The sequence below is a fragment of the Microtus ochrogaster genome, chromosome 7, assembly GCF_000317375.1.
Source record: "Microtus ochrogaster isolate Prairie Vole_2 chromosome 7, MicOch1.0, whole genome shotgun sequence".
Classification (NCBI taxonomy): domain Eukaryota; kingdom Metazoa; phylum Chordata; class Mammalia; order Rodentia; family Cricetidae; genus Microtus; species Microtus ochrogaster.
In genome coordinates this window covers 22,868,184-22,891,129 of record NC_022014.1, presented here as the reverse complement: position 1 = coordinate 22,891,129, position 22,946 = coordinate 22,868,184, and the positions used below count along the sequence as shown (strand labels likewise).

At 44.7% G+C, this 22,946-nt stretch overlaps 2 protein-coding genes and 2 pseudogenes across 2 annotated transcripts in view; 1 reads left to right on the top strand and 3 right to left on the bottom strand.

The window, feature by feature from the left end:
• Positions 1–11,855, bottom strand: part of Glod4 (glyoxalase domain containing 4) — a 21,299-nt gene extending 9,444 nt beyond the window's left edge. Inside the window, exons 1-6 of the mRNA XM_005349520.3 lie at positions 11,663–11,855; positions 6,541–6,590; positions 5,242–5,362; positions 3,494–3,638; positions 672–808; positions 205–291 (exon numbers count right to left, since the gene is read on the bottom strand). Coding sequence (XP_005349577.1) covers positions 205–291; positions 672–808; positions 3,494–3,638; positions 5,242–5,362; positions 6,541–6,590; positions 11,663–11,752 — 630 coding nt within the window. The 5' untranslated portion in view covers positions 11,753–11,855. The remainder of the gene's footprint in view (positions 1–204; positions 292–671; positions 809–3,493; positions 3,639–5,241; positions 5,363–6,540; positions 6,591–11,662) is intronic.
• Positions 11,830–18,737, top strand: Mrm3 (mitochondrial rRNA methyltransferase 3). Its single transcript, XM_005349521.2, has 4 exons — positions 11,830–12,193; positions 12,400–12,644; positions 14,783–14,950; positions 17,734–18,737. Exons 1-4 carry the CDS (start codon positions 11,880–11,882, stop codon positions 18,264–18,266), a joined length of 1,260 nt encoding a protein of 419 aa, XP_005349578.1. The 5' UTR covers positions 11,830–11,879; the 3' UTR covers positions 18,267–18,737.
• Positions 18,738–19,000: 263 nt separating this feature from the next.
• LOC101983871 lies at positions 19,001–20,241 on the bottom strand (annotated as a pseudogene).
• A 236-nt stretch (positions 20,242–20,477) lies between these two features.
• LOC113455445 lies at positions 20,478–21,367 on the bottom strand (annotated as a pseudogene).
• Between the last annotated feature and the right edge of the window lie 1,579 nt (positions 21,368–22,946).

Here is a 22,946-nt window from a genome sequence, read left to right as displayed (position 1 = left end):
CCCCCCCCCCCATTTTAAAAGGAAAGAAAAGGAGCCAGAGAGATTGCTACACACTCACTTCAAGGTCTCACAACTCCCTGTAAGTCCAAGTCCAGGGAATCTGACAGTTGCCACAGACACCTGCACCAGCATGCATATAGACACACATGCATACACGTATTAAAAATAATGAATTTTTAAAAACAAACAATTATCAAATAGTACCTCGTTCTGAGGACAAGAAAAGGCAATTCTTCCAAAGGCTGCTGCATGATCAACTGCACCCTTGATACCCTGCAGCTCCAGCTTACACTGCAGAGAAATAAGAAAGTGGGCTGATGCTTTCTGACATATTACACACGTCTACCATGCTTCGTAAGGTGCTTGCCATGCAAGCGTGAGGACCTCAGTACAGACGCCAGCATAAAGCTGGATATGGTAGCTGGGTACGTGACCCTACCATTCCTAAAGTGTGTCAGGAGGCAGAGACAGGAAAACCCCCGAAGTTTACAGGTTAGCTACCATAAATAAAAACGGAGGCAGTATCAAGTAGTAAATGTTATTAGTGGGATTCATTTTCTTCTGTTCATCTGGGTAAACACTGATTCACTATGAAGAAACTTTCATGTTAACCCGATTTATGAACCAAACTCAGGGTAGCAGGCAAGCTGTTCCTCTGCAAGGTCACTCACCTGGTTATCAGCATAGCCCAGCAGAGCCCTCTGCTTCTCCTTGTCCTGCTCATAAATTTTCATTCCCAGGAGATTAGACCAATAGTTCAAGGACTTCTGGAAATCAGTCACTGCTAGAGTGACTTTTAATACAGGATCTGTAAAGTAAGGAAATGGATGAATGAGGTCACTTTAGTGGGATGGGATAAGGAGGCACAAACGGGTAAAGCATATATAGAATTCAGCTTAGGCTGGAGGGGGTGTGTGCCTAGCAAGACTTTTCATTGGATTTCCAGAAACTCTTTTCTTAGCTAAAGAATTTAGTTTATAAGGAAAGATTTTTAAATCAATATGAAAAGAAAATAACACGATCCAAATAAATGGCAATAAGATAATCATTTGGTGGAAAAAAGCTACATGCTTCAATAAATAATAAATAATCTAATCTTTAATGGGTTAAAGAATAAATTTAAAGAATAAACTAAGGAAATACTTACAAATAATTTGTTTCTCATTATTTAATTTTTGTTGTCTTGACAAATTAGCAATGTTAACTGTTTTATTGCAGGAAAGGGAATTGAAACAAAAAGTACTGACAGAATGTAAATTAGAAAATTGTGGGAAAGGATTTGACAGAATGTACCAAAAGTTTTAAAAATGTACTGAAAAAGCAAGTCCACTCTCAGCAACTCAGAAAGCAACTGTGGCTATGTGAAGGGCTTTTTATCACAAAGGCATTCGACAGTGTTGCTCAGAACAATGAAACACTAGGAACAACAAAACACCAACAACAGAGGCTGCTTATTTTCTGTAACGAAATGCTGCCATGGAATTCCTAAAACAGCTTATGCAGGGTACATTTATATATATGAATGCATTATTTTGAATAAAAGATCTGAAACACAGACTCTAGAATGTTCACAGTAGTTATCTTTGGACATATGGGCACTACTTTTTTCTCCTTTCCTCCTTATTGTCCTCCACCCTGTTTACTTATCTTCTATTCTAGGGTTAAAAAAAATCCCCCTCCCCCCATACACTATAACTTAAAAAACAAAAAATCTACCAAGCAGTGAGCATATCATGGAAACATGTCATCCTGTGTGCTGATTTTCTGATCCCAACCCCAGTGCTGGTGCCAGAGTCTGAACCCAGGCCTTGAACATTCGACAAGGACTCTCTCCACCTGTGTAGTAAGTAGTTTTCCTTTTCTTTCTTCTTCTTCCCTTCCTTTTTAATTTATTGTAATACAGGAACTTTACCTAGGGCTTCACACATGCTAAGCAAGCATTGCATCATTGAAACTTTTTTGTCCACTTTAGATTTTGAGACTGGCTCTCAACAAGTTACCCAGATTGGCTTTGCTCTGTAGCCCAAGTAGGCCTTAAGGCCTTACCTTAACCTATAGCCCTCCTGCTAGCTGTGATTATAGGTCTGTGCCACTGGGTGTGGCCAAGGGAACTTCCTAAAGAACAGTTTACAACTACATCTGACTCATCTAACCATGACAAACTCAGTGTATTTCCTGTGGTTTTCATCACCTCCACCCAAGAACTAGCGATGCCAAGACTAACCATGGTGCTTTTCACAGGGCCTCCTCCCGGCAGACTCAAGTTTATTTTTCTCCACTGATTGCAAAATCACCAAATCCAAGATAATCAAGAACCTGAGTTCAGTGATAAAATGCTTGCCTAGCATGCCTGAGACCTTCAGTTTGCTCCCTAGAATTGAGCAAATAGCACAAACTCTCCCCAGAGCCAGAAGACCTTCAGGACAGGCACAGGTACAGTCCAAATGGATCAGCAGGGAATTAATGCCTTAGAGGACTTAGCAAGGTAAAGGACAAAAGCATCTTCGGAACGTGGAACTCACCATTTACTTAAGTCCAGGCTGAGTACCTATTTGAAAAGCTTGGGACCTGAAGTATTTCAGAATTTGGAAACCTTGCATGGATTTTCCTGGTTGAGCATCCCTAATCTGAAAATCCAAACACTAGAATGTCAAGCTTACAGAGCATGGTTGCACAAGGCTGAGACACCAGCACTTGGGAGGCTGAGGCAGTAGGATCTCTGAGCTCTAGGTTAGCCAGAACTACGGGTTAAGACATAGTTTTTGTTGTTGTTTTTGAGACATGGTTTCTCTATGTGGCCCTGGCTGTCCCAGAACCAAGAGATCTGCCTTCTTCTGCCTCCAAATGCTAGGACTAAAGGTGTGCATCACTATATCCAATTCTAAGACAGTCTTAACAAACAAACAAAAATTTTTAATCTGCTATTTTGGAATTTTGGAGTAGGTACACTCAACCTGTATTAAGCAGACAGAGTATATTAAATCTGATCAGAGAGTCATCTGGTAGACTCCAGACAAGGTTTGTTCAAAGGTTCCTTCCCAAAATGAATATGGAAGCATGGAGCCTCGCCTGCTCCCAGCATCTCATACTGGTTTGGGAACTAGCTCTAACAGCGTGAGAGGACAACACAGAGAGAAAACCTGGGGTCTCGCTATAGCTGCTGCTGAGTCTACTAACCCTCAGTCTACCTGCTCTGTGAATTTAAAACAAAACAAATCAAACAGAAAACAAAAAAACAAAAAACCAACTCTAAAAATATGCATTATCTGCAGAACAAAACCAGTCTAGATTCTCTGTAGCTCTGTACTAATATATACCTAATGCATATGTAAGGGTATGCCTTACCCAGAATACAGGTAAAGAACACTGGCTTGGGAAAGACACATCCTATCAATACAGAAAAACTACAAAAAGAAAGAACTGTGCCCCTGCTCCCTTCCATCTTTATCAAATGTGCCTTTAGCCAGGCTTCTGCCTGGCCTAGTATAATTACCTGATTGGGAGAGACTTCGATCTTGCAGATAGAACTTATATCCTCCTGGGGCCTCAGTTTCGAAAACTCCTTCTGCAACTTCACTGAGTGGCCACTTGAGCTTCCTAGCATTGCTGACAGCCTGGCTGGAAGCAAGTGTGATTCCCTGTGACAGATAGCATCCACATATATCATTACAACAGAGCTCTTATAGGACGAGATAAGGAGCCAAAACCCCAGTGCCTTTGGTAAACCACCCAGATTTAATTGGCATTTTCTTACAGTGATTTTAAAGAGGGTTTTTAGATGTTTTCTCCAAATTCCCCAGATTCAGACTTTACAAATCACAGCAAAACAATTTAAATGTTGGTGTTATGTGATCCATTTAATACTAACGACAATCTCCTCAGTTTTCAAGACCTAAGCAGAAAAATCTTGATCTTCCTTGGGCTGGCCAGCTAACCATTTGAAACAATTTGGATTTACTTATTTGTTATTCACTTATTAGGCTGACCTTCAAATGGAGCTTTGCTAATTCTGGTAAGTGTTCTACCTATATCAACAGCCCAGTTTTGGATTTTAAACACAAATACTTTTACTTTGAAGGCATTCTTTAATCAAAGTTCCCAATAGCCTATAATTCTGCCTTCTGGGAAGGCCATCCTTGTTCACCCTGACCTAACTGCCTCTGTTCTGTCGATCCATCTTCTACTCTGCAGCCAGAGTACACGGATCAAAAGGAGCCTACAGCTTACTCTCAAGCAGCTCACAGGTTTTGTCTTCCCTTGACGGCTCTGAAAAAACATAGCATTATGTACTTTTCCCCTTTGAGGCAGGGTCTTAACCATGTAGCCCTGGCTGGGCTCAAGAACTCATCATCCTCCTGCTTCAGTCTTCTAAATGCTGGGATCGCAGTCATGTGCGGCCACACCCAGTTATCACGTCATTTCTAACCCAGCTCCTACCACCTTCCCCTCATCCTCTGTTACAGCGTTTTCTTGCATTTTCTCAAAGCAGGTGTTGTCTGAGGCCTCTGAACAGGCCTCTCCACCTAGAATTCTCCTCTCTCCTCATGCCTCACTCCCTTCCCTCCTCTGAACTCTTTGTTGTTGTTGTTTGTTTTTTGTTTTTTTTAAAGACAGGGTTCTCTGGCTGTCCTGGAACTCACTTCATAGACCAGGCTGGCCTCAAACTCACTGAGATCTGCCTGCCTGTGCCTCCTGAGTTCTGGGATTAAAGGCGTGTGCTACTCCCACCTGGCCTCCTCTGAACTCTTGCTCCATTGTCATCTCCTCACTAACAACCTTCTCAACTTCAAATTTAAAGAGTCATCTAGAGCGGGAGGGATGGCTCAGCAGTTAAGAGTACTGACAGGTCTTACAGAGGACCTGGGTTCAGTTCCCAGCACCCAGTTGGCAGCTCACAACCATCCCTAACTGCAGTTCAAGTGGATCCAATACCCTCTTCTGACCTCTTCAGATACTGCATGCAAATGGTATACACACATACATGAAGACAAACACTCCTCTATTTCCTTAAGATTTATTTTTATTAGTTTTAATTATGTATAGATGTGTGTGTATGTATGTGCATGTAAGTACAGGTACCAGTGGAGGCTGGAGGCTTCAGATCCCTCCAGGAGCTAGATTTACAGGCGGTTGTAAGCTGACTGCTGCTCACTTCTTTTAAAGCCAGCTTTGTTTCTAACCTGGACTATTATAGCTGTCTCTGCCTCATCTAGATATGCACTGGGACACAGTGATATTTACCATGAAGTCGTTGCCAAGCTTGTAGTCTCCAATGCCATAATTGTACGTCAGTTCTGCAACAAAATGATCATCCTCAGGCCCAAAGCCCACCATTGTTTTACTCCACTTCCCATCATAAGGCCTGAAAAAAAAAAAGAAAGAAAGTAAATGAACTCAGGGGCCACAGGAAAAATCTGCTTCCTACTTCTGGACACAGAGAGGTAGTTTGGGTCCCATAAATTCTAAACAAGGATGAGATGACCTTTGAAGGTGCTGACAGCAGTTATGGACAGTACTCAAACACCACAACCGCACACCCCACAACTGCACACCCCACACACCATCCATTTGGCACGTATTTAAGGGAAAGATTTAGTTACCTTTAAAAAAATGTAGGGAAAGGAACCCTAAAGGCAGCTCTCGAGTCTAACCTCAGACAATGTCCTTGCATATCAGTAAGCACACAAATCCCAAGGGACCTTGGAAGCTTTCAACTTGCTGTGGATACTTAGCTCAGGAGACAATAAGCCATTGCTTTACCCACGGCTCGTACTTATTTATGCTTGTAGTAAAATATGAAAAAATTTCTGTCTCTGTTACGACTCCTGGTATAGAGTTCGTTAAGCCTTGAGATTCCCTGCTAAGCGGGTCTTGTATTCATGAGCAACTTCTGGAATGCCTGAGTCACCAAATGAGCTGACTGAAGGTGAGGCTGGATAGCTCAAGAATTTGCCTGGTTGCCAAAAAGACCAAAAGATTAGAATGTTCAGCCACACGCACCTTTGGGAAGGGGAGGGGTGGAGAGTAAACACTATAAATCTGTGTAAAAGCTATTTGATAAGTTTGTTGAAGCCATAGAGGTGCTGGGACCGTGGAAGCCATTGGAAGTGCTGTCCCTCTTCTCTCTCAGCCTTTCTGTACACAGCTCTTCTGCTTGGCTCTTTCTGAGCTGTCTTCTCTATAATAAGTCAGCGAATGTAAGCAGCGTTTCCCTGAGGTCAGGGACAGGGCCGACTACGATCTGTAGCTGGTCTCATATACCTCCAGAGACAAGGAGCTGAGTTAAATAGATAACTGGCTAAAATCTGAAGTACTGGAGAACTGCTTCCTGGATCTGAAGTGCTATGTGAAACACCGAGAAACAAAGGGCAAGTGAGTCCCCACTGCTGTTCAGGTAGCTTTTATTTCTTGCCTCCTTTTAAAAATTACTTATTTATTTATTTCAAAATTTATCCCACTGTTGTATACTCAATTCTGTGAAAGTGTGTTCTGTTTGGGAGCTATTTAGAACCTAAGATTTTAAGACGCAAGGTTCCATACCCATTACATGCAGCTTTGCAGCCTTCTTCAAATTCCTCATGGCGCAGAACCTAGTAAAGAAATAGACTAAATTGTAAATTTTACTTCTCTGGAGTGCCAGGAATCCAAGGAATGTGTTACACCAGTGCTCTATTGCTGAGCAACACTCCTAGCCCTTGACTTTTATTTGTTTGTTTGTTTGTTTGTTTGTTTTGTTTTTTCGAGACAGGGTTTCTCTGTGGCTTTGGAGCCTGTCCTGGAACTAGCTCTCTTGTAGACCAGGCTGTTCTCGAACTCACAGAGATCCGCCTGCCTCTGCCTCCCAAGTGCTGGGATTAAAGGCGTGCACCACCACCGCCCGGCCCCTTGACTTTTAAAAACAGCCTCACTGTCGTAGGCTGTGTAGCCCAGCTGGTCTCCAACTATAATCTTCCTGCCTCAGCTATCTACATGCTGGGATTTCAGGTGCATTAGTATTATAGATGGTGCATTTATACAAACTAAAAGGGCAGATATAAATATTATAATTTGCCAGTTTTACTAAGAGAAACAAACAGAACTTCCAGGTTAGATGTAGCAGAGGTAAAAACATCTTAAGATGAGCATGGTAGACCACACCTTTAATACCAATACTCAGGAGACACAGGCAGGAGGATCTCTATGAGTTCAAAGTCACCTTGGTCTACAGGGTGAATTCAAGGACAGCCAAGGATACATAATGAGATCCTGTGACCCTCTTCCCCCAAAAAGAGTAGTGCTCTCAAACAGGTATGAAATCTCTTTGGGGTAGAAAGCCACCCGTGGTAGAAAAGCAAGGTCAGCCCTAGAGAAGTCTGACTGCAGCACGCAATGGTTGAGCAAGCTGTTTCAGGTTCTAGTGTCAGACTGAGTGTGAGCACAACTATCTGGTGAAAATGGATAACCTGTTTGAGCACCTAAGACAGAACCTAGGATACAGGAGGCTCTCAGTGTCTTAGCGTCTGCTCCCCGCCCTGCTTTCCCCCGAGACACCGACTCATTATGTCGCACAATTTGGCTTCAGACTTGCTGTGTAGTGTAGGCTGGCCTTGAGCCTCCCAACTGCTGGGACTGCAGGAATAAGCCACAACACACTCAGCTATTTTTCATTTTTGATTCCTACTGCTCCTATTGAAGTTCCATTACTTCCCTCAAAAATTACAAAATCCACTTTATTAGCCGCATGTGGGTAGAGCACTGAGGCAGAAGCATACCAAGTTCGAAGGCAACCTGAGCTACTTACTGCCCCCCCCCCCAAAAAAAACCCACGAAACTTACTGATCTCTTTTCTTAATACTACCATAAAAATCTAGCCCTAAAGCATGGCTTTCATGGCATCACAAGCTCCCCTCACTTCAACACAAACCTCAAAGTGCTTTGCATGCACAGCATTCAAAATAAAACCAGGAACAATCCCAACCTGTACGCTCTCACATCCCGTCTCTTGAGCTAGCTAAATGTACATAAAATCAGTGTCAGTTCCCAAATACCTCCACATCACCTATTCAGGTCTCCTTGAGTAACTCTTCCCCTAATCTTGGTATGTGGAAACCCTACCTTCCAAGGTCATCTTGAACACAAGGCCCCCATTAATTATCTCCTGATAACCCAGGCTGGTAAATCTCTCCTGTTATTTTAGCATAAAGGTTGCTAATACTTTACAGAACTATATATGAGTCAAGTACCACTTACAATAACCTGTCTAATCCTCACAACAACCTTTTGATCAACGAAGAAACACAATAATGACATCTAGTGCCACTAACTCTGACTTCCGGGATTGTTAGTTACAAATCTCATTTTCCACATCATGTACTCTAAATGGGAACAAACACCAAAGTCACTTGTATCTTTGTTGACAAACCTTAATATGGTACTCTGAAACAGCAGGTAGGGGTAGGGGTGTGTGTCTGTCTGTCTGCCACATGTCAGATCTCTTGGAGCTGGATTTACAACGATTGTGAGCCACCCAACACCGGCGTTGGGAATGCACCATGGACCCTCTGGAAGAACATTAATCACTCATAAAGGCCGGGCCATCTCTCCAGTCCATACACAGCAGATATTCCTATGAATGATTAATTCGTGTTGACTGATTGATTGTGTAGCTCCCTTTGTACTCCTCACCTTCTGGAACATCTCTGCACTAAGCTGAATTCTGTGCCTACAAAGTATTCTGCACTGGTGTGTCCCTACTTCTCTGACTTACCAAGAGCTCCTCCATAAACCTCACGACATTTTCAATGGCCCCTTTAGAACCGCAGCGTCCCAGAATGTTTCCAGGGACTAGGAAGAAGACTAAATACTGACCTCATGTTTAAATCTGGGCTGTCCAGAGGTCAGATATTGACACAGAGGGCCTGAGTAACTACTAAAGAGCCCATTCGGTCTTGCCCTGACATGACGTTCATGTAGTGAGACGGTGGAGTGCTTGCTTAGCATGTGCAAGACCATGGGTTCCATTTCCAGAACCTAAACTTTAAATCGCCAGCCCTGACTGAAGCCAAATTTTGAATATGCTGATCACACCCAAATGTGTTAAATCAGAACAGGCCAGATACTCAGCCTTGTGCTCTCCGTAGCTGTTTCCCTATGGCATCTCTGCTGCTGCCGGCCCCTTCCCTGCTGCTGGCTATTCCCCAACAGACTTAACTGTGCTGGGATTCTCCATAGCTGTTTCCCTGGTCTCTGCCTTCTACGCTGGCACCACGCTGGCACCTCCGCTGCTGCCCGCCCCCTTCCCTGCTAAGTCTCTACGACAAATCCGACCCCCCCACCCCGTCCTTCTGATCTAAAACTCTGTAAATGTTTCATCTGCATGTTTCTATTTCCTCTTCCAATGCCTAGTCAGCTGACACGGGTTTCTAAGGGTGTTCTACTTGTTTCTCTGTTAAAATAATGTGACCACAATGTGTTTATATAAGTGTCTAACTGTGTTTTCATGCTGTGAATTTAAGTTTTATGTACATGTGTGTTTCCAGATTACAACAGCTCTAAAAATTAAGCTTATATGCCCAGATTTAAATACCAGAAAATGGTACCTGGTTCTCAAGTGCCTTTATAGATCTGAGATCATGGCACTTTAATAATAATGGAGCTTCTAACACAAAGACATGTCAGCTTTTGCAGCACCCTTGGCTTCTCCAAGAAGACAGAAGATCGGCTGTCTCCAGGCTTGCTCTGGGTTTAGCAAAGCCACCCACACAGAAGCAAAAGAGGCCTTTTACCACTCCAGCTTCCTGGATGCTTCACCCGGGAATCGATCTGCTCATCCTGCCAAGATAGGTAGACTAAATTTTCCCCCTCACAGGAAAAATCTTTGGGCCTGGCAAGCACTGCTTCTAAGATTGATGTTCTCCCAGGACAAGGAGAGAGGATTTGGGATTGCCTGCTAGCTAAAAAGCTGTTTCCTGTTTTGCTCATTTATTCCTCCCAGATCTGTCTAAAGGCATTTGACAACTCAAGGTACTGTTCTTTTTTTTTTTTTTTAATTTATTTATTTAGTATACAATTTTCTTCCTGCATGTGTGCCTGAAGGCCAGAAGAGGGCACCAGACCTCATTACAGATGGTTGTGAGCCACCATGTGGTTGCTGGGAATTGAACTCAGGACCTTTGGAAGAGCAGGCAATGCTCTTAACCGCTGAGCCATCTCTCCAGCTCCCCAAGGTACTGTTCTTTAACAGGCTTCATAGACCAGGATTAACAGGTTTCAATCTTCAGAGGTTCAGAGTTCCCATTTCCTCTAATTGCCTTCTAACCTAAAGCAGTAGCCTTTTGCTATGACACCAAGATATAAAATCTGTTCCAGTTCTCTAACAGGTTCCTGGAAAAGTTCTATTGCTACATCAGAATCAGGTTCGGTAAAAATCCAGGATTTTTAATTTTTTAACTGTTTTACTGTTACACTAACCCCAGCCAGTTTTAAGCATATTTTGTAGGTCACTCCTGCTGCCTAAGCCAAGATCAAGCTACAAAAGTGCTCCCAGGACAACACCAAAAACACCTGTACCAGCTCCTGGGACTTCACCGTTGGTACCAACTCTCCTAGATCAAGGACACCTGCCAAGTAAAATCAGGTTTCCTCTGCTATTGTGTCTCATCCCATGGCTAGCCTCGTTTCATAGGGCCAGTAATAACAGTATTTTTTTTCTCCTAGACACCTGCCTTATTACCTCCCTCAAGAAACAGATGCCTTGCCGGGCGGTGGTGGCGCACGCCTTTAATCCCAGCACTCGGGAGGCAGAGGCAGGCGGATCTCTGTGAGTTCGAGACCAGCCTGGTCTACAAGAGAGCTAGTTCCAGGACAGGCTCCAAAGCCACAGAGAAACCCTGTCTCGAAAAAACAAAAAACAAAACAAAACAAAAACAGATGCCTGGCATCTCCAGGATGACAATGAACAGAATGCCTTTCCAGCCACACCTCCTGCTGAGCCACCAACTTTCAGCTCTCCCCCTCCCACATTGTCCCAGGCCGCAGGAAGTAGCCAGACTTGAGTCTATGCCTTTTTTCTAAAGAGAGCCTAAAATGTTGGTCATAATTATCACTTCAACTTCCTGTCACCCTTATATCCAAAGAGTCTGGAATGTTAAATTGGGCACCCTAGCCCCTGGCATCCATCCCAGGCCTCTTGCCTGGGAGTTGCATTGGTCTGGACTCCAAATCCCAGCATGCCAGGTCCGACCCCGCCCCGGGGTCCTGAGAGTGCTCTGCTTAATAAAACACGGGCATTTTAATTCGGTTTAATTTGACCTAATTGGATTTCTATGTGCCGGCGGTGCGGCTCGTGTTAGGATTTTTTTTTCCTAACGCTGTCGTGAACTGGAAGGGACTTTAATAACGTTTTGCCTGCCAATGCTCCTTCACGATAGACTATAAGCTCCCCAAGACAGGAGTATAACACATATTTGTGACGGCCTGTAAACGACGGAACGTGCGCAGACAACACAGCTGGTAGATCAGTGTCCTTGAAAGGCTCCCAACCCGAAAACGGGGGCTCGCAAAAGTTGAAAAACCCGCAGTGCCGACCCAGAGCCATGGGCCAGGCGGCTGAAGTGGCCTCACCCGCAGCTCGTCCTCCCTCCCCGGTGCGGCTTGCGCCAGCCCCGCTCGCCCCGCTCTGCACCTGCATCCCCAGGACATCTCGAAAGAAATGCACCGTCTGGAAGCGGTTCCCCACTTTGAATACGAAATGCAGAGCTCGACGAGTGGCCATGACTCCCACCGCGAAGACTGAGTCCCCAGGCAGAGCGCCACCCTGTTCACGAACCGAGAAGACCGTCGCGTGACGTCACTAGTACTCGACAGCGCGCTCGCGTGAGGTCGCGCGCGGTGTAGCCAAGATGGCCGTGCCCGCGAAGGTTACGTGGTATACCATGAGACCATTGCTGCGGGTGGTCCAGGCTCGGGACCTCGAGGCGCGGCGCTGGGTCCGGGCGCTGCGGCGCAGCCCGGTGAGAGTGCTGCTTCCCTCTGGACAGGTGGAGGAACGGAAGCGTGCTCCTGACAAGCAGCCTCGCAAGGCGGTCCCTGAGGCCGCTTCTCAGGAGCAGCGACTTAAACACCCTCTTGAGACATCCCCATCCCAGACACCTCACTCCTGGGAAGAAACAGGGCTTCGCTATGACAAGGCCATTCCCGGGGACAGGAGGCTAAGGTAATGTGTCTTAAGGCTTGTCGACCATTCCCGCTTCTCTTCCTGCCCCACAGCGGAGCCTCTGGCTCTTAGGTTTCTACTGTGAAAAAAAAAAGGGGGTGGGGGTTTGAGGTCTGTGCCTCCGCCAAGCTCTGCGTATCTGTTAGAACTACATGTGTCCCAGGGCGAGAACGTTAATAATCACCCTTCTCCGTTTCTATCTGCAGCAGTGTCATGACAATAGTTAAATCCAGGTCTTTTCGGGAAAAGCAAGGGAAGATCCTCCTGGAAGGTCGCAGGCTGATTGCAGACGCTCTCAAGGCTGGAGCTGTGCCGAAGGTGTTCTTTTTCAGCCGTCTGGAATACGTCAAAGAGTTGCCGGTGGATAAACTGAAAGGTGTCAGCCTCATTAAAGTGAAATTTGAGGATATCAAGGATTGGTCCGACCTAGTAACGCCGCAAGGAATAATGGGTCAGTGATTTACAGTATATCAATATCCAGAATTTCTTTTTCGTACAAGTGTACTATCCTAGGCTTTCTTCTTCATACTTGTCTTAGGGCAACAAATTTTATTTAAATCAAATTTAAAATGATATTGGCTAATCTTAGATAGCTGAAAATATAGGAGTTCTCAGGCTTGTGTTTTAATTGTATTTTTACTGGTAACTGATTCAGTTTCTCACTGGTTTGTTTTGTTTTTGCTTTTTTTTTTTTTTGTGTGTGTGTGTGTGTAGCCCTGGCTGTCCTAGAACTTGTTTTGTAGACCAGGCTGGCCTTGAACTCAGAGATCCATCTGCCTCAGCCTTGAGTGCTAGGATTAAAGGTGTGCATCACCTTCGCCCTACTTTCTCACTGGTTTTTATTGTAGTGCTTTTTGTTTATTTTTGACAAAGTTTCATGTAGTCCAGGCTGGCTTAAGACTGCGTGTGTAACTGAGGATAACTGAAACACTAATACTGCTGCTTCTGCCTCTTTCCGGGGGAATCACAGGTGTGTGTACCACTGTGCCCAGTTGTTTGTTTGCTTGCTTTATGACCTTTAATTGCAGCACTCGAGAGGTAGAGGCAGGCGAATCTCTGTGAGGTTGAGGCCAGCCTGGTCTACAGAATAAGTTCAGGACAGCCAGAACTACATAGTGAAACCCTGTCTCAAAACAACAAACAAACAAACAAAAAACCATTTTACTTTGTGTTTATATGTGCATGGGTCAGAAGACAATCTGTGAGAATCAGTTTTTCTCTCCGCTGTGTGAGTCCTGGACATTCCTCTCAGGTCATCAGGCATGACAGCAGGTACCTTTACCTGCTAAGCAATCTTGAAGAATTACTGCAAGTTCATCTTCAGTTTCTTGTCCAGTTTCTCTCTTTCCCCCAGATACTGCCCTCACAACTGCATACTTTCATAAGCAGTGCAGAGATCATTAAATGAGAGAATTTTCATCAAGGAAACCACTCAGGGCTTTCATTGTTCTAAGCTCCCTAGCTGTTCGTGTCTGTGTGTCAGAGTGAGGCTAGAATGGTCACTGCAGGAATCAATTCTGCTCTACTTAAACTTGCCATGCTTCTGACCTCAGCCAACCTCACAAACGGCTCAGTCCTCCAGTCCCACAGCTCCGTCGGGATGCAGGCCTTGCACGCGTCTCTGAGGCAGTGATTCTCTGGGCTGGGCTGTTTAAAAGGAGAGTCATTACTTTAACAAACTTATTTCCTGAGAATAGTTTTTTAAATTTTAAGACAGTGCAATAAAGGACAGCTATGTGGCTAATGTTTAAATATTTAGGCTAAGTCTACAAATTAAGTAAAACAAAACCCCTGTAGGAAAATGGAGAAAGGTTACAGCAGCAAGACAGTTTGGGGAAAAGAAAACAAAGACACCTAATGTAAAGGGGTCACAAGTAGCCAGTGCGTGCAGAAGACGTTCACCTCCCTAGGAATCAGGGCAATGCAAATTAAAATAGTGAAGTGGGATTTTTTCCTATCAAAGTGGCAAGAGTTGAAAGTAAATATGTCCTTTGTTAAGCAGGCTTTAAGCGAGGTGGCAGATATTTATCATTGAATATGGATAGAGCGCCATAGCAGTTCATGCCATTTGTTAACATTAAGAGAATTCATGCACTGTTTCTGCATTTCACTTACAGGAGGTTGTCTCAGAGAAGTTTCCAGACTTCTATAGAGGGAGTTCTCTGTGGGCACTCTCACTGTAGCGATTTTGTTGAAAGGGGGAAAATTTTTAATTTTAATCTGTCAATATGAAAAGAGCTAAACTTTGACACATCATATTACAAAATATTACAGCATATAGAAAAATACAGTAGCTGCAAATATACTGTCATGGTACAGTTTTTAAAGATACATTGAGTAAGGTGAGCAGATTACAAAATGAGAGTTTATTTGCTTATAGATATAGATTATATAGATGACATTTTTAATTTTAAAATGTTATATGTATGAGTCCTTTGCTGCATGATGTATGTGTACCATGTGTGTGCCTGGGGCTACTGAGGTCAGAAGAGGTAATTGTGACTATATAAAGAAAGATAAATACACAAAAAAGTCAAGCCATTCTCATGCCCACTCAAGACAAGCAAATTTCTTATGTTGTTTCTTCAGGGATTTTTGCCAAACCTGACCCTGTTAAGATGACATATCCAAAGACTCAGCTTCACCATTCACTGCCTTTAGTGTTGATTTGTGACAATCTCCGTGACCCTGGGAACCTGGGGACAATTCTGAGGTCTGCAGCTGGAGCAGGCTGCAGTAAAGTCTTACTCACCAAAGGTAAGGACACCTCTTTTTTTTAAGGTTTATTTTATTTTTAATTATGTGTACATAATTTAATTATGTGTATGTCTGTGTGTGGCCAAGTGCAGGTGCCTCCAGAAGTGAGAGGTACAGGATCCCCTAGAGCTGTAGGTAGGCAGTTGTGAGCTGTCCACTTGGGTTCTGGGAGTCAAGCCCCGTTTGTAAGGTTCTCTGCAGGAGCAGTATGCACTCTTAAATGCTGAGCCATCTCTCCAGCAAGGAGAAAGCATCTCTTCCCCGGTGGTTTCGCTGGCCACTTCTAAGTGAGTTCAGATTCCTGACAGACACTCATGGCTCTGGCTCTTTGATCTCCTCTGGGCTAACTGTGTACAATAAGCTAAATGTCAATCCCTCATCTGTAAAGTGGGAATAATAAAATCTTTCTCATCGTTGGTGTTTGTTTTTTAAGATTTCTTGAAATGATGCAAATAAGGATTCAGTAAATGCTTCTCCTTTAAAATTATTTTGAGACCTGCTGAACTGTTTCAGAGTTTTAAGTCATTGGAGTGAAGAAATAGATTCCAATTCTATAAATGTACATTAATTATTTATATGCCGAATTTAATACTTAGTTTCAGATCCTGTGTTTATCTTGAGTTCTCAAAGTGTTGGGTATATGAGCTCTCTGTAGTAGGATTGGGGGGGGGGCATCCAGCTCACAAATAACAACATGGAGACTTATTAATTATAAAACCTTGGTCTTAGCTCGGCTTGTCCCACTAGCTCTTACAACTTAAATTAACCCGTTTGTTTTAATCTATGTTCTGTCACATGGCTTGCTACCTCATCTCTCAGTGCTCCCCGCGCTCCATCCTCTGCATCTGGCTGGTGACGCCGTCTTCTTTTTCCCTATACCTCCTATCTAGCTATTGACCGTTCAGCTTTTTATTACACCAGTCATAGCAATACATTTTCATAAAGTGTACAAGTACCCCACGACACCTTCCTGACCTTGAGTTCTGAGTCCTGGGGAAGGAAAGCTGTCACCAGAGTGATTATGTGTCCTGGTACATCTTTCTTAGCCGTGGGGAAATGTAGTTACACAAGTCACGCACAAATTAACCTTATTACGTGTGTGTCTTTTCTCACCAGGAGGGGATTAATAGGCTTGTTTTTAAACAAACCTGGCTAGCAGTTGAGACATGTCAAAAATGCCTGTTATACCCTGGGAGGGGAGGGAGCATATCACTCATCAGAAACACCCAAGCTGCTATTAAATATAAACTAATAGTACAGCTATTGCTGAGACTTGCCTAAATTGCTCCTTTCAACTCTCCTGGGACTCACACTGTCCAAGTACAGTTCTGTGGCAGTGTGAGACCTAGTTGCTGGTGCTCCATTTTCAGTGCCCCTCTCACTCCGCTGCCGAGTGCTCTGATAGCAGTTGTGGTTCTGGGGATGTGTTCATATAGCCTGTACCGTTTTCACTTGTTTCCACTGGCCGGTATGAAGGAGGTGGGAAGAATAGGGTATTCTTCACTGGGTGTAATGCCGGCGTTGAGGATATGGGGGGGGGGAGGGGAGGCTCTCATCTTTTCCTTACTCCGTACTGGATGAAGGAGTGAAACTAGACAGCTGCTCTCTCAAATCTAGGCCCATCTAGTCCCTTTCTTCACTTTGGCCTATAGCCCAGCTCCAGTCTCTGGTTCCCTGTAGTACATGGCAAAGCCCATATAGGTGGGGGATATGTCTAGGCCTGGGTACATTCTCTGTGTCTTGGCCTCCTTTGAGAGTTAGTCTGAGTGATACTACCTTAAGTTTGACAAGTTAACTCTTAAAATAACTTGTCACAAGGAAACCTTATGAGATGGTGAGATGCCCTCCTTCAGCTTGCCTGTGGTGAGAATAGGCACAAGAAGTCAGTATCTGCTGGGCAGCCAACACAGAGGAGCCCTTACTGGATGTGACTGTGTCAGAATAGGTTCCTCTGGCCTTCTCACTGCCATATGTGGACGGCCTGAGGCAGGGACAGAGCTACCATTTACTTTGGGCTCCTGCTTCCTCCTGGGTTGCTACATGAACTTTGTTAGTAGTAGGAGTCTGCTCTTGTCCAGACTGAACACTGAAGTCAATGGGTGTTTCTAAAAAGCAGTCAGCTCTGTCACTGGTTTGCTCAAATCCTTTGGTGGCATACTCTTAATAAAATTCGGTACTCCTCAGTCTAATACAGTCTACTTCCATTATGCTGGCCACTGTCTGGCTCCTGCTTCCTGTTCCACCCCACCCTGCCTATCAGAGGCATGCTTGCTCCCTCCCTGTCTCTTTGTCCTCTGCCTGGACCTCTCTCCAGCAAGATCCTCTGTCCTGTAGGAGCCAGCTCAGTGTCATGGTCTCTTAGATGTTTAGTGTTTTTTCTGGTAAACTTGACTTTGTTTAGAGTTATCTTTTACCCCATCCATGCTTTCTCACTGACACTGCAGTCACCTGATTCAGTGTTTTGCCAGTACCATCACCCAGTTGACATCTTGAGTCCCCAGAAGTCTGTGGTGATAATTCTAGTCCCTGTTGCATCCTCTGCAGTGCCTGGCACTGTGCACAATGAGATGAACAAAGTCTGTTTCCAGCACTAGGAGCAGTCAGTCTTCCCCTTTGCTGCTCAGTGTCATTAAATGGGATATTCTTGCTCCCAGCAATGCAGAAGGCTCTAATGGAAAACTCTTGGTTTATCTCCTGGTTAGAATTAAAGGGATTTACTTCAGAGTTCCCTTTGTAGTGTAGGAAGGGTTTGTAAAGTCACAATTATATCTTTTGTTTTCTAGGCTGTGTGGATGCTTGGGAGCCTAAAGTGATCCGGGCAGGCATGGGAGCACATTTCCAGGTGCCCATTGTAAACAACCTGGAATGGGAAACAGTGCCCGATCACTTGCCCCCTGACACCCGAGTCCATGTGGCGGACAACTGTGGTCTCTATGCCCAGGTTCAGACATCTAATAAAGCTAGTGACCGTGACTGGACATGTGATCGACGATTCCTGAAGTTTCACAAGTATGAAGAAGAGGACCTAGACACTGAAACCAGAAAAGACTGGCTTCCCAAACTCAAGGTCCAGAGTTACGACTTGGACTGGACAGAAGCACCAGCAGCTGTGGTGATAGGTGGGGAGACACATGGAGTGAGCCTGGAATCCCTGCAATTGGCTGAGAGTACTGGTGGCAGGAGACTGCTGATCCCTGTTGTACCTGGAGTGGACAGCCTGAATTCAGCCATGGCTGCGAGCATCCTGCTCTTTGAAGGGAAAAGGCAGCTTAGGATAAAGGTGGAAGACTTGAGCAGGGACAGGAGTTACCACTGAAGGACCACAGAAATCCTCAGTGGGAGGGTATCTCCAGCGCCTTCTGCACTGGAATGATGTTAGGAGGCCTGCTAAGGTGATAACATAGGAGCTAGGAGGTAGGCATTGCCACCATTATGTGGTTACTGGAAAAATATGAATGTCTATTAGTTTCTGCTGTTCCTCATTAACAAAGGTTAAAAAAAATGTTTTTTAATTGAAAAGGGTGTTTGCCTTTATTTGGAATGTAAATAAATAGTTTTGAATAGCTTCCCCACTAGCAGTGGATTTAAAATTATGAGTACACTAAAAGCATGTCCACAGTGTTGTAAGGAAAACCACTGAAAGCTTATTTGATCCCAGCGCATCTGCCCACACAGATAGCAAAAAAACTCACCAGGTCCTTAACTAACTCCACTCTGGGTTTTCTAGATAGAATGTAGGCATTGATTTTTTTTATCTCCATTGAGGAGACACCCTGCATGATTAAGATTCCTGGCATTCCTTTTTTTTTTTTTTTTTTTTTTTTTTTGAGACAGGGTTTCTCTACATAACAGTCCTGGCTGTCCTGGAACTCACTCTGTAGACCAGGCTGGCCCTGAACTCAGAGATCTACCTGCTTCTGCCAAGGCATGCGCCACAACTGACCATCTAAATTCCTGATATATAAAAAAAACATCCTTTTTTTTTTAATATTTATTTATTATGTATACAATGTTCTGTCTGTAGGCCAGAAGAGGGCACCAGATCCCATTACAGATGGTTGTGAGCCACCATGTGGTTGCTGGGAACTGAACTCAGGACAAAAACATCCTTTTTGTGTCCCCAACAATCACTAATTATGAAACAAACCAGACAGTACTCCTCCAGGGTCCCACTGTACCTTAATAGTCACCAGAAAAGCATTTAGAAGAATTGTCTCTCTGATGTCAGATCATTTAGAAACGCATAATTGTCTCTTACTCCACCTGTCTCCTGTCCCCTCAAATTATTGTTCTCCATGTCAACCACAGTCCCTGTGGTCTGAACCCTTTGCACACCATTGCCTTTCCAATATATTGAACATTGTGAACCATGTGCTCTAGATCCTCTTGATGCATAAGATTCCATGACATGTACCTTATTAGGGTGATGGGGAAAGAAATGGGAGTTGAAATACTGGGAATACGTGGGCTGTGTGCTGCAGACACACTAACAATCTACAAACTCAGCACATTTCTTATGTGCAATCAAGGATGCACACAGTGCACACACACTCCCTACACTAGGGCTTTGGTTCCCAGTGCCAGAAGCAACCTTATCCTCCTTAATGACAGGCAAAGTCTGTCCTCCAGGCCATAGGAACAGGCTTGAAAACAGACCCAGCAGGTTCTTGTAGCAAAGGAAACTTTCTTCGCCTGCCTTTTGGTCCTGAGTATATCCAGGGACAGCTCGGGACAAAGTTGCTTGAATCTAAGTATTGTCATGGAGTCATAGCATTCCAGAGGGGTCAGCTTGCTCAGCCTGTCTGTGTGATGTAGAAGGTTCTTTGGGACAAGCAGAGAGATATCATTATGATAGCAATGACCTTGGTAAGCTGGGAGCATTGGCTCGGGGCAGGCATGATCACATTGAAATGGCAGTCCCTCATGCCACACTCCAACTCCAGGGTTTGCAGGGTATTTGTGATTCTCTCAGAGAAAACCCCAAGGAGCTTAGAGCACTCAGGTTCAGATGTTTGCGCTCACAGTTGTTCAGGCACTGACTGACTCAGGTAACCCAAGTCTGACTGTGAGAGGCAGCAGCCAGTGATGGGCAGGGTCTCTAAAGGGGTCTTCAGGCACCTGAGCCACTCTTCAAGGTGGCCTTATAAGAAGTAGCAATCACTTATGTAGAGATTCTGGAGACAGGAGAGTTTGGAGAACTGAGAAAGCAACATGCTTACCAATTCCTACTGTGGGACAATGGACAATGGTCTTTTATCCTATCACTTGTATTATTTTTAATAAAACACTGATTATACTAGGCAGGAAGTATAGGCGAGGCAACAAGAACAAGAGGATTCTGGGAATAGGAAAGACTCAGTCAGCAGTCATGACCCAGACACAGGTCACAAGATGTGACTGCCTCGCTGAAAAAGGTACCAAGCCATGTGGTGAAAACAGACAAGAATAATGGGTTAATGTAAGATGTTAGAATTAGTTAATAAGGAGCATGAGCTAATAGGCCAATCAGTTTATAATGTAGGCCTCTGTGTGTTTATTTTGGGACTAAACGGCTGTGGGACTGGGCAGGACAGAAACCTCTGACAACAAATTCCTGCTCTGCAGAAGCAGCAAACCTGAAGGGCTTCTGAATTCCCTCTAGCACAAGCATGTGAAGATTTCTCATCTGCCCAGGTAAGGGAAGAGGTGTGCCATGGATTCAAGCCACCACTGGCTCAGCTGCAGCTCCAGGACATAGTCTGCATCTACCATTCTGAAGATCTATACGGCAGTGAAGATGGGTGAATTCCAACTTTTCAGCTTTCTGCAGCATAAATGAATACAATCTTTTGATGCTGGGCCCACCACAAATATGGGTCCCATTTACTGAAACTGGCCTTCATGAGTTCAGGATGAGTTACTACCATAAAATGTTTCTTCACCCCAGAGTTCGGCCAGATCTCCACTGACTGCATTTGACTCATGATGTTTGGTGGGCAGTCACCTTCGTGAGTTCCAGAAGTCAAGGCACACATTCCTCAAATCAAGCACTCTGAGTTTCGACGTCCTGGGACAAACCTCTGTAGTCAACACATCTAGTCTAGCAAGCAGAGCTTTCAAAGTCTCCAGGTAGGGGTCCTTTATCAGGGCTCCTGCAGGAAGACATGGGAACAGCCAGGCACGCACCACGGCCCTCAGGATGTTTGTACGTCTGTCAGTGAAGGCACCCTCAAACATCGCTGGAACAGCCCCACAGGCAGGTCCTCCAGAACAGAAATAAACAAGCTTCCTCCCTCAGCAGTGTCTGTTTTGCCAGCTGCATGAGTGTGGGTGGGGCCTGGCTACCCATTCTGACTGGTTTTCAGGATCCTGATCCAGGTAGAGGTCTGGCGTCTGTCTCCGGCCGGGCTGCATGGCTCCCCTTTATTTTTCTTATATGAGTGTATATCTGCATGTATGCCTGTTACCAGGAGAGGTCCGAAGAGGGTGTCAGATGCCCTGGAACTGGAGTTATGGATGGCCGTGAACCACCGTGTGGGTTCTGGGAACCACTGAGCCAACTCTCGCCCCATCAAAATTCTTCCTAAGATCTCGCATCTCCACTAGTTTTGAGATTGTAACTTTTCTGAGGTTGAATAAGGGTGACAATACCAATAGATGATCCCCATGGCTTTGTAAGTACCTGCTTTTAAAAATCATCCACAAGGGTCTGGAGAGATGGCTCAGTGGTTAAAAGCACTGACTATTCTTCCAGAAGTTCTGAGTTCAATTCCCAGCAACCACAGGGAGGCTCACAACCATCTCTAATGAGATCTGATACCATCTTCTGACCTGCAAGGACACATGCAAGCAGAACACTGTATATATAATAAATAAATCTTTTAAAAACATAATAATAATAACAAGCCAAAAAGGAGCATTTTTATCTATACATCCTTTGTATAGGTCATGTCCTAGTCACCGTCTCTGTGTCTGATTGCAGGAGAGTGGAAAATAAATTCCTATTAAATATAGGACTACATCAAAAAGTTACATTTAGGTTTGGAGAGATGGCTCAGCAATTAAAGGCTATACTCAACCCCACCCCCCAAAAGATTACATTTAAGTGTGGCCAATAGATGCCTTTTCCTCTTTCTCTATGTCTCTCTTTAGTTTGAGATAGAATGCCAAGTAGCCCAGGCTGGCTTCAAAGACTGTAAGGATGGCCTCCTTTAACTCCTGGTCCTCCTGACTCCACCTTCTGAGAGCTGGGATTACAGCTGTGGGAACACTATGCCCAATAAATGCAGTGCTGGGGCTCAAACAGAGCTTCCATGTGCACTAGATTAGCACTCTGCCAACTGAGCCACATTCCCAGTCCCTTAGTGTTTCCTTTCATCTTTGTAGTGATGAGTACATGCCCTTAGATCCCCAGGGACAGGCAAGGTCCTTAACCTCCCAGAATACAGCCAGGGAGGAGAAGGCCAACGCAGGTAGTAGCACCTGCTGAGTGACCATGGGAAGGGTGGGTATGCTGGAGATTGGGATCCATTCTAAACACTACTGCAACCTCAAAGAATAGATTTGAGCCGGGCGTTGGTGATACAGCACTCAGGAGGCAGAGCCAGGAGGATCTCTGAGTTAGAGGCCAGCCTGGTCTACAGAGTGAGATCCAGGACAGCCAGGACTGCACAGAGAAACTCTGTTTCAAGGGGGGGGAAAAAAGGTTTGGTGTTGAGGATCCCAGAAAGTAATTGTACCATATCCCTCAGGCACAGTGACAGGCTCCAATGACTGGATTCCTTTAGCTGCTTATTCTAGGGAGGCTGAACAAGGTGCTGCGTGCCCAAGAGAAATCAGAGCCCCTGTCCCTTTCTGACCCTTAAGCTCTAGTAAAACGCTGGGAAAACAAAGTGAGCAAGCAGAGTCCCTGTGCTCAGTGGCAGAGGCCTGGCTTTGGGGTGCTTCAGGAGAGAGTATCAGCAGTTTTCAGTTTGTTGGCTGTGTCCTCCAGGGTGAACACTGTCTGGCCCTGCCT